The sequence below is a fragment of the Corvus brachyrhynchos genome, unplaced genomic scaffold (genome assembly GCF_000691975.1).
Source record: "Corvus brachyrhynchos isolate BGI_N302 unplaced genomic scaffold, ASM69197v1 scaffold19, whole genome shotgun sequence".
Classification (NCBI taxonomy): domain Eukaryota; kingdom Metazoa; phylum Chordata; class Aves; order Passeriformes; family Corvidae; genus Corvus; species Corvus brachyrhynchos.
The window spans coordinates 1,752,009-1,763,296 of NW_008246061.1; the positions used below are offsets into that span (position 1 = coordinate 1,752,009).

Here is an 11,288-nt window from a genome sequence, read left to right on the forward strand (position 1 = left end):
GTAGGGAAAAGCAGATTTTTAACCTAAACCATCCCACCCTCGGCCAGCTGCTGCCTCAGTTTCCCCTTCCATTCTTTCCCCAGTGGGCTGTTTGGATGGGGAAATTTCGTTCTGCTAATGAGACGATCCCTGAATATTGCAGGCAATCAGGAAGGAAAACATCGGCATGGGGAAAAGTAAAAATAAACCTGGCTATAAATAACCCCCTTCCGGCAGCGCCGGTGGCACGACGTGGTGAAGCCCCTTCCCAGGGACACGCAGCTGCTTCCAGACGTGCAGGGAAACGGAGATTTCTGCAGCAACTACAAGGAATTGCTGGGATTTTGTGGAAAAAATGGCCTCGAGTGGCCACTTGTGGGCTCCCAGAAGAAAAAGTGGCCTTTTCCACACACAGCAAGTCCTGCCCTGGGAATGGGCACAGGGAAGGTGAGGAAATCCTGATATCCTGGCTTTGTATCCATAATCCCCACCTCAGGCAGCTGGGAGTGATTTTCCCTCACTCCAAGCAAAGCCTGGTTTAAAGTTATTCCCAGAAATCCCCAGGCAGAACTTGAGCCCCGTTTGGGGGATTTCTGCTTTTCCGGTGCATTAAGAGACAACTCAGGAATCACAGAATGGGTTGGGTGGGAAGGGACCTTAAATCCCATCCAGTGCCACCCCTGCCGTGGGCACGGACACCTCCCACTGTCCCAGGCTGCTCCAAGCCCCAGTGTCCAACCTGGCCCTGGGCACTGCCAGGGATCCAGGGGCAGCCACAGCTGCTCTGGGCACCCTGTGCCAGGGCCTGCCCACCCTCCCAGGGTAGAATTCCTTCCCCATATCCCATCCAGCTCTTCTCTCCTTTGGTTTAAAGCTGATATCGACTCAACTTTCGAGGGATGCAGATAAAAGCAGGTTGTAGGAACAACTCAACGATGCCTGGAAATGTTGTGAGCTTGGGTTATATTTTTGGGCAATTGAATAAATTTACATTTTGACCTTAAAAAACAGGACCAAGTGCAGCTGGAAGAGGAACAGGATGAGCCGAGCTCCACAATCCTCATTTTAATTCACCAGGATGCAGCAGCACATGGACTGGTTTTGTCCAGCTGTCAAAAATGGCACCTCTCTGCTTGTACAGAAAGGCCCATTAGAATTGAAAATGGAAGAGAAAACATTCCACGGCTCAAAGGAAAACTAAAACCCAAAAATATCGAGGAATACATTCCCCAGGTTTTGCTATTGAACAGCACTGAAAAGCTGGGCAAACGGGGGCTGCAAAGGGACGTCGGAGCGGGATGGAGACGCCGCCTTTTCCTTTGGGAACACGGCGTAACACGCGGATGGGGGCTCTGACTCATCCATCAATACATGTGTTTGCACACTTTTCCAAAAGCTTTTGGCCTGGAGCTACCCAATAGATGGAAATGCTGCGGAATTTTCCCCAGATGGCTCATTTTTGGTCCCGAATAAAAGGCATCGCTCTTCCAGTCGCCAGCTGGGGAGAGCCGGCCCCGCTGTGGGGTCACCCTGACTCCAGAGGATGGAACTCCCAAGGCAAACACAGTCCATGACCCCACCGGAGCGGGGAGCAAGGGATGAGGTGCCACAAATTCGGGGTGAAATCCTTTTGTTTTGGACAAAGAGGGAGCAGAGCACCTGCAGAGCCACCCCATCTGGGATCAGGGACTGGGAGGTGCCACTTTCAAGGGAAAAATTAGGGACATTAGGAGAAGATGATGCAATATTTCATCACTGATGGCTGTTGGAAGCGGTGCCATTCCATTGCTTTTGAAATGCTGCCAGGAGGAAAATTCAGCCTCACCTTGGGGAAACTTCTCCGGGAGAAAATAACCCAGGGTGGGATGAAAAGAGGGATAATATCCAGCTGAACACACAGTCTGAAGGTGAAGAAAATCACAGAATTCCCAGGAATAAATGTAATTCCCATGAGAACAGCTGCTCTGGGAGCAGTTGCAGCCTCTTTGCCTCCAGGCCAGCTGGGATTTTTTTGCCCACCCACACAGGGATTACACCGGGAGACTCAGTGCTGCATTCCCACTGGGAATGTGGGTGAGGGCAGGTTTTTGGGAATGCCTCGATACCGAGGAAGCTGTGGAGGTCTTGGATGGTTTGGGAGCCCTCAAATCCCAGTTTGCTCCCCAGAAAGCTGCTGGGAGCCTCCCAGTCTTCCAGTTCCTAAAGGGGCTTCAGTAGAGCTGGAGAGGGACTTGGGACAAGGCATGGAGGGACAGGACCCAGGGAATGGCTTCCCAGTGCCAGAGGGCAGGGCTGGATGGGATATTGGGAAGGAATTGTTCCCTGGGAGGGTGGGGAGGGGCAGGGATGGAATTCCCAGAGCAGCTGTGGCTGCCCCTGGATCCCTGGCAGTGTCCAAGGCCAGGTTGGACACTGGGGCTTGGAGCAGCCTGGGACAGTGGGAGGTGTCCCTGCCCAGGGCAGGGGTGGCACTGGATGGGATTTAAAGTCCCTTCCCACCCAACCCCATTCCATGATTCCATGGCGCTTCCTGTCCCTGGATAAAACAAACCATTCCTGCCCGGAGCTCCACTTCTAGATAAGAATGACCTGCCTGGACACACTTCTGGATTTGCCCTGTTCTCCACACCACATGGAGAAGATCCCTTCCTTAGGGCAGGAAACTCAACCCAACGGCGCCGTCGGACCGGAGGAAAAACAACGGAAAAACCAAATTTTTAGAAGGAAGAAACGAATCTTTGGACAGAAAAAAACGACCCCAACCTGGTGATGATGGCGAGGTGGGGAGGGCTCATGCAGGCCCCCATGAAGAGCACCACGTTCTCGTGCCGGGTCTGCCGGTAGGCCATGACCTCCCGCTTGAAGGCCTTGAGCTGGTCCTCGTTGTCGCGCTCAATGTCGATGAGGCGAATGGCCACCTCCCCGTGCCAGCGCCCGTGGAACACCTGCCCGAAGCGGCCCTTCCCGATGAGCTCCCCGATCTCCAGCTGCTCGAAGGGGATGTCCCACTCCTGCAGGAAGATGCTGGTCTGGCTGGCCTTGCGCGGGAAGTTGCGCGCAGAGAGCAGCGAGAGGTTCATCTCCTCGAAGTCGTCCTCGGACTCCTGCACCTCCTCGGCGCCTTCCTCGTTCTGTGGTGGGCAAAGGGCATCGGGAACAATAAAACAGGGAGAAAACTGGGGGGAAAACCCCACTGATCCAACTGCTGCTCGCTCAGCCCCAGAGGAACCAGGAAGGCACCTCCCAAAGCCAACGGAGCGGCCCCGTTCTATGCAAAGGCAGCGGAATCCCAGGTTTTCATAGAATCATGGAATCCTTTAGGTTGGAAAAGCCCTCTGAGATGGGCTCCAACCCCTCCCCAGCACTGCCAAGGCCACCACAGACCCATGTCCCCAAGTGCCACATCCACAGGGCTTCAAACCCCTCCAGGGATGGGGACTCCAGCACTGCCCTGCAGAGCCAATTATTTACCCCGGGGTTAAATTTAAGACTGTGACCCAGCAGAGATTTAGTTAATTTGCCTTAAAACAGTTTCATCCTCCCCTGGCTGAGCTGTGCTCTGTTCATTCCCATTATTCCCACCCTGGCACCCCCTGGTCAGCATTCCCAGACCCCCTGATGGTCCATTTATACTTCCTACAGGATTTTACCACACCCTTTAAAAGCCCCGTTCTCATCTTCCCCCTCCCCTCCCTTCCGCCACATTTTTAACGCATCCTAAAAAACCTCATTGAATTCCAAACTGGAAGCCCAGGAGGGTCCCTCTCCACAGGGTGGGGACACGGATGCCTGGCCTTTGATTTAATTATCAGCAGTTCCACTGCACAGATGGGAAACATCTCCATTTCCTAGGAAATGTGCCCCAAGGTACCCTTAAAACCAAGGCCCATTAAGCACAGGAGCCGTCTCACCTCCGAGGTGGGCTCCACTTCAATTTGAAGCAATGGGTTTCCTTCCAGGCTGTTAAAAGAATTCCAGAATTAACGCCACGGAAAAACACCGGGATTCGGGCAGCAGCCCCACTTCCCACCCCAGGAATAAAGAGATCAGGGAGGAGAAGGCGTCACTAACCCGGGGTAAGGGACAGATTTAACCCCCCCCACAGACACTGGGGTACATCCTCGAGGTGTTTTTCTAGATTCCCAAGACTTTTTCCCCTACAACACCAGCCAAAGCAAAAGTGCAGAAGGAAAGAAAAGGAGTTTTTCAATCATTTTGGAGAAGTGCCGGGTTCCAGGATCCTCTCCCAAAGTAAAGAACCCAAATCTGGCTGGTTTTCCAGGTCTTTTCCTTCCCTGTTTACTCAGCACCTCCCACCCCTGGGTCCATGACCGGGGTCTCGCTGCTCCTGATAATTAACAGGGAATTAGGGAAGTTCTGACTGAGGGATCAGCTCGGGTTTCAAACATCATAGAAATATATTCTAAATTATGATTGTCAATAACATAAACCACAGCATCCCTTCCCAAGGGAATTCCACTCCCCAAACCACTCGGACATGGCGGTCCTGCAAGTCCTATCCCATCCCACAGCCACTAAAGACTATAAATCCCAGGATCCCATACAAAAGGAGTCAATCCTGGTATTTGGAGCAGTGTTGGAAGCCCAGGTGGCCGCAAAGCGCCTCCATGGATGGGTGGTTTGCAGGACCAGCCGGCTCCTCATCGCTATCCCAGGCACAAATTCCTGTCTTCCAAGGATCCGGAGATGTTTAACCCAGCCAAGTCCAGGATGTTTTCAGTGGGGGGAGCCAGAGGGAATCACAGATTTCGGACATTGAAAGCTGTTCCCCAAAAATCCTATACCTGACACCTTCCTTGAGGCAGGGGAGCCTCGACTGAAGCTTCGACTTCACCACTTTTCCATGAATTCCCAGTGGACGGTGGCTCCACCCATCGCTCTCCATCCACCAGAACCCCAGCGGAGCTTGGAGAGTGTGGATGAGCTGCCCATAAACTGAGGCCAGACCTCATCATCCCTTAAACCCCTGGCTTCCAAAATCCTCCAAAAACGGCCTTTAGGAAAAGGCTCAGGAAGAGGCCCAGCAGTGGAATGTCACTGCTGGAGCGGTGCAGGCACCAGGATGTCAGGGAATGATGGATTCGGGCCCAGCCTGCCAGGCAGGGATGGTTCTAGCGCTGATTAGATGCTGCTTTTCCCGACTTTCAGCCTAAAGTTTATTGGGCTTGAAAATATTGGAGGTGGCAAAGGTATCCTGCTTATAATTTAATTATAATTTAATTAATCCCCAGGGCTTGGGCTTTTTGGATTGAAATCCATTTTTTTTTTCCAGTGGCAAAGAGCTGTGGGTTATAAACGAGGCCCCCACCCTCCCTCTCAACCTTCCAGAGCTCTGGGGTCTCACCAGGACCACCTGAGCTCCCAGCACCAGGGGAGCACCCATGGGTGCCTGGAGGGAAGTGGATGGGAAGGGGGAGTCACTCACATCGGGTTGGAGGTGACGGGGTGCAGGACGACCTGCGGGGCACGGGTCGGTGTCTCGGGCACCACATCTGGGGACGAGAGAGAGGAATCAGAGAGCTCTGGGGGCACCCAAGGGAATTAAATCCCACCCCTCACCCCCAGGTGGAATTCAGTGACACCCTGAGTAGGGCTGGGTGTCACTTAGGGCCACCCAGCCATGCAGAATCTTCATGGTCCTGCACCAATAGCCTGGGTTTGAGGAGAAATCCCACCCCTGCACAAATCCAGGGGTTTGGAGAGCTGGCCATGCACCCACCCCCACCAGGAGAAATCCCAGCATCCCACATCCAGGAAAAACCTCCCGAGAGCCTTACCTGGGAAAATGAACTGCTGCTTGTACTTGTAGTAATGGGAGGCTGGAAAAGAGGGAAAAGGGGTTCAACACCAACCTGCAGAGCTGGAAAAGCTCCAACCTGTGCCCCGTTCTTCACCAGGAAACCTCAACTGCAGTTGTGTGAACCCCTCCTGTGCGATCCAACCTCTCCCACTTCCATATCCCCGTATGAAATCTTCCGTATTCTAACCTGGCACGTAGGGTTTGCCCAGCCCAAAAAATTAAGACTTCTGCTGGATTATAATTTGATTTTTTTCCCCCATCTACTCTTCTACACCATTTGGAGAGCGTTGATGTCATCTATGAAGTCACTGGTGGGATTCGGACACTTTTTCTCCAGCTAAAGCCCGTGGTGGGTTTGAGTGTTGGCCCTCAACAGGAATTCGGGAACCTCTTGGTATCAGGGAGACACCAAGTGAGGGGGTTGGAACTGCTGCCCATTCAGGCCCAATTCCACCCTTTTGTCCCTTGCTTTGGAGCCATGTCCTTCCTGGAAGGAGTCCTGGGAGCCACTGCCCAAAGCCAGAGCTCAGAGAGGCTCTGGGTGGTGGGACCCTCCAGTGGCTCCCATCTCCACCCCAAGGATTGATCCAACTGCCGTGGAGGCAGGCAGGTCATGGGTGTGAAGAACTCAGAGCTGCTGAGGCCACCGGAGGTTGGCACCAGCTCGAAAGCCACCTTCTTATCTCCAGGACCACCCCTCAGCTTCCCCTCTCCAGCTTGGAGACTCCAAAGTCCGACCTCAGCCCTGCAGCAGGACCTGAGCCAACATCAAAGGAGCCTGGAAGGTAATTCCGGCAGGAGAAGGTCACTGTGTCACAATTTCCAAGCTCAAATCCTAATCCCTGAGATGACCATCTCGATGGGATAAACCACGGAAAACTTCCCGGCTGGGAAGATGAAAGCAGGGTAAGTCCTGCTTTGGATCCCATTCTGCTCCTCACGGGAATAAAACCAGGAGCAAACACCCCCCAGAGCTGCCAGGGTCTGATCCTGCCCTGCCCTGCCCCATCCCTGCCGGCTGGGAATGCGTTCCAAGTCCCCAAAAAGGGGTTAATTCTATGATTTCTGCTTTAAACCACAGGAAATAATGTCCCAAAAAGCCCTGGAGCGGTCTCTGCTCCAGAAGTGACCCATGATGGGGTCACCAAAGGCTGGGTCCCCCCCGAGCCAGGCAGGGTCCAGGGCTGACCCAGCAGGTGGATTGGGATGCCGAGGAATCGGGATACTTTGGCTTTGGAAGAATTCCTTGCACTGGGTCACCCCAGCACCGAACCCGTGCCGTGTCCTCCCTGAACCTGGAGGCTCCAGGGCTGTACCTGGAGAAATCCTGACCCTATGGATGGGTCACACCATTCCTGGGAACGCTCAGGGCTTCCCCCCAGCTTCTCCGCTGTCTTCCTCACGCCACTCCAAGATCCTGCCTGAATCCCGGGCACTCCAAAGGGCTGCCACCGCTCCGGGCACACAGTGAGGGGTTGATTTTTGGGGGGGTTTCCCAGCTTTTGGAAGTGTTTGTCGTTGTGGTGATGGATTCTGCCAGGCAACTTCCTCCTTGTCTCCCTCCTCCTCTTCCTCTCTGGTTGAAGGCTTGTCAGGATGGAAGCACCACCACGGAGCACGGAGATGCCACCCGGTTCCTCTGGAGAAGCTGTCCTGATCCTCCTTCTGACCAGCCCAGCTCACTAATCCGGGGATTTTGGGGGTGCAGGAGAGACCCCAACCTTCCAGCTGGTCCAGCAAAGAGGTCATGGACCAAGCAGGGCCCCCAGGACAGCCAGGAGTGCTTCAGCATCCCAGAGATCTCCTCGCCTCTCGCCAGCTGTTTTTTGGGAGTGGCTGGACACGCTGCCAGGAGTGATTCTGAGCCATCCCCCTCCAGGAATGGACCTTTCCTGGAGCAGCAGGACATCCCAAAGCGAGGCAGACACGCTGGGACAGCCTTTGGTACATCCTCAGCTGGAGAGGAGCTTTTTGGGCTGTTTTCCGCAACTTCTGTGTCCTGCAGCCACCGGGACCTCCCTGCCTCTCCCACCATCCCTGAAGAGACGGAGCTCCAGGAGCAGATGGATCCCAGGTCCAGATTCCGTGGGACAAGCCACGGCAGACATTCCCAGAATCATCTGTTACCCAACGTGTGCTGCCAACAAACCCGTTGGGGACCCATCACCCCAAAACCACGGTGGGGTCACCCCAATTTGCCCTCACAGAGGGGTAAGCCCCTGGTTTCAGTTTGCACCTGGGGTGAAATGCCATGGAAAATCCATGCCTGGAAAGGTTCTGCAGCCTCGGGAGCAGCAGAAGTTGTGCTGGCTCCAGCCTTGGAGGATTCCAAGAGTAGATGAAGCCTTGGGCTCTGACCCTTCTCCAAGCAGGAGATTTGACCCAAGCTGAATTATCCCAAACTCATCTTTTCTCCTCATTCCTACCTCCACCTTCTCCCCATCCCAGCATAAATCCAGGAAGGGGATTCAGTCAAATGGATCTTCACCCCAAGAACACCCCAGGACACGAGTCCCTCTCACGGGGCAGGTGGGACACGGGGACAGCAGTGGCAGTACCTGGCAGGTTGAACTGCTTCTGTTGGCGCGGGCACTGCGGGGACGGGTGCAGCGGGGACGGGGGGGTGGCGCTGGGTGGCAGCGGCGGGGCCGGTGAGGACGGCGTGGACGACGTGGTGGACGAGGGGTTGCTGCTGGAATCTGGCTGGTAGGGCACCGGAATGTGGTCCTGTGGGACACAGGGAAGGAGGGAATAGAGAGGAGCCGGTGAGGGCAGTGCTGGTCAATGCCACCACAGGTGACAAGTGGATCATCCCACCCGTTTCTTCCAGAAGTCCCAGAAAACACCCAGCGCTTTTTCCAAAGCTGTTGGTGTTCCCCAAGGCCATTTCCCACCATATATTGGCTCCTTTCCTACTCTCACCCCCAGATGAGGGTCCCCAAATCTTTTGGCTCTGCAGAGCCGTGGCCACCAAGGCCAGAATTGGGGCCACAACCCTGGGGCTTGGTCCTTGGGGACAACAAGGTCCTGGCAACTCCTGCTGAGCTCCTTGGAGCCAAACCCCAGGGCCTTGCAGGGAGCAGAGGGATCTGGAAGGAGCAGCCAACGCATCCCAAGAAATTCCTCACCGTTCCTTGACTCCTCCCAGTCAAGGCCAGTGATTTTGGACCTGCACTGGGATGGGTAGGAAGGGACCACCAAGAGCCAACAGGCAGGAGAACCTGCTTGGATATCTTGGACCCAAAACGAAAAATCAAAGTCAAAACTTCCCCCCTTGCTGCTCAACCTGGAGTTGCTGAACAGGGTCTGAGCAGTGCCGAGCACTCCCATCCCCAGGGAATTTCCCTCCAAGGTTAAAATATCTGCACGAGCCTTCCCCAGCAGGTGATTTTGTCCTAATTAATTAACTCTTCAATGAGCTGGGCTTTCCAGGAAGCCCATATTGGTCATCATTCCGTGCTCAACAATCTCGGCCACGTAAATTCCTTTTTAAGCAACCAGCGAAGGTCACAACAAAAGGATTTCACGGCAGGGCTGGAATTAGAGGATCTTTAAAGTCCCTTCCAACCCAGGCCATTCCATGATTTTATCCAGGATATTTCTAAAGAAATGCTTTTAGAAACACCAAAATTAGAAGGGGGCCCCGCTGACATAAGAACATTTATAGGGGAAACTTCAACCTGAATGGGAGTGCTCAGGTCAAAAGCTTTCTGCACCACCTCATAGCAACAAAACCAGAGCAGATCCCTGCACCGAGGAATTCCTAAAGAGATTTGGGTTTAAAATCAACGTCTCCAGGCGCATCTTGGTGCCCAGACTTTTCCCAGAGCCAGGAGATGCTGAGGGCTGGAGGAGCTCAGCCAGGCTTTGGGAATTCAGGGTTTTGATGATCCATTCCCCACCACATCAGTGATATCCCTCTTCTTGAGCACTTCCAGCCTGCCAGCTCCACACCCTGCCCTTCCTCTGAGGAATTTTCCACTGGAGGCCAACAGGATCTAAATTCCTTCAGAAGCAGCCCCGTGATGGGTTTATGGTATCAGTGCCGAGCAGGAGCGAGCCAGGTGCTCTGCCAGGTCTGGCTTGAGCAGCTTCGCCAGGGACAATCCAATTCCAGGCTCGTTTTATTTGCAACAGTAAATTTGTTATTTATGGAAGGCTCTGCCGGTAGCAGAGACCTCAAACCACCCCAGATTCAGCTTGGACCTGGAGACTGAGAGGCCACAATGGAGCAGGACCGGGACAGCAGGACCCAGGCTGTTCTGGAAGTGCTGATCCCATTTTATTTTTAAAAGAAATGACCTTATTGGAACATCCTTCCGTGTCCAGGGAAGGGAACGGAGCTGGGAAGGGGCTGGAGCCCCAGGAGCGGCTGAGGGAGCTGGGAAAGGGGCTCAGGCTGGAGCAAAGGAGGCTCAGGGGGGACCTTGTGGCTCTGCACAAGTCCCTGACAGGAGGGGGCAGCCGGGGGGGTCGGGCCCTGGTCGCCGGGAACAGGGACAGGAGGAGAGGCAACGGCCTCAGGCTGGGCTGGTGAGGGGCAGGTGTGATGTTGGGAACATTTCTCCATGGAAAGGGTGGCCAGGCACTGGCACAGCTGTGCAGGGCATGGTGGAGTCATTTAACAGCCCTGTGGATGTGGCACTTGGGGACAGGGGTCAGTGGTGGCCCTGGCAGTGCTGGGGGAACAATTGAACTCAATTTTCTTTGAGGATCTTTTCCAGCCCAAACAATTCCACGATTCTCTGAAAAGCTGTGGATGTTTGGGTGCAGGGGGTCCTGTGCCAAGGTTCTCAGGGCTCACCTTGTTGAGTTTGTTGGTTTTGGGCAGCGTTTGGCTGACGTGCAGGTCCGAGTACCGGGGGGGCTTCCTCAGTGGGTTGTTGATGTCGCAGGGCACCGACTCTGTCCGGACTAACCTTGCTGGATTAAGAAGGGAGAGAGGGAAAAGGGGATGGAGAGGAGGGGGAGAGACACGGAGAGACATCAAAGCTCTGCGGTAGCGCCCGGGGTCACCCCGTGCTTGCAAACCGCTCTCCAAAGCGATTCCCGCGGCACTTCCAGCCTGGCATGGCAGCTGAACTTCGGGATCCTCCGTCACCCCGGCCACAGCCAACCCCCCCCAAGGGCGTGAGGCTGCAGTTTGGGGGGTCCAGCAGCTGCCACGGCCCCTCCTTGAGCCGGGGCTCGGCCAGCACAATCCTGTTCCTTTCCGGAGCTTTTTGGGGTGGAGGGAAGGAGCCGAATCAGAACGCTCTCAGCAGGGAGATTCTTTTTTTGGGGGGGAAGCCAGCCTGAAAGTTAGGGGGGGTAAGGAATGGTTTGACTCCAAAACAACGGATTTAAGAGCTGGATTTGGGGGGTATTTTGGGGTCGGGAGGTATTTCAGTGACGCTGAGGCCACCCCAAAGCCATGCTGCTCCTAAAACACACAGCGGGCAGCTCCGGCTCTTGCAACATCACAGCCCTAAATCCCAAATCCTGCCCA

General features: G+C 54.6%; 1 protein-coding gene across 1 annotated transcript in view; it reads right to left on the reverse strand.

Moving 5' to 3' along the window:
- KSR2 (kinase suppressor of ras 2) overlaps window positions 1–11,288 on the reverse strand; it is a 70,352-nt gene that overhangs the window by 23,086 nt on the left and 35,978 nt on the right. Inside the window, exons 10-15 of the mRNA XM_017746482.1 lie at window positions 10,605–10,723; window positions 8,359–8,527; window positions 5,778–5,819; window positions 5,426–5,492; window positions 3,891–3,939; window positions 2,743–3,110 (exon numbers count right to left, since the gene is read on the reverse strand). Of these exons, the coding sequence (XP_017601971.1) occupies window positions 2,743–3,110; window positions 3,891–3,939; window positions 5,426–5,492; window positions 5,778–5,819; window positions 8,359–8,527; window positions 10,605–10,723 (814 nt within the window). The remainder of the gene's footprint in view (window positions 1–2,742; window positions 3,111–3,890; window positions 3,940–5,425; window positions 5,493–5,777; window positions 5,820–8,358; window positions 8,528–10,604; window positions 10,724–11,288) is intronic.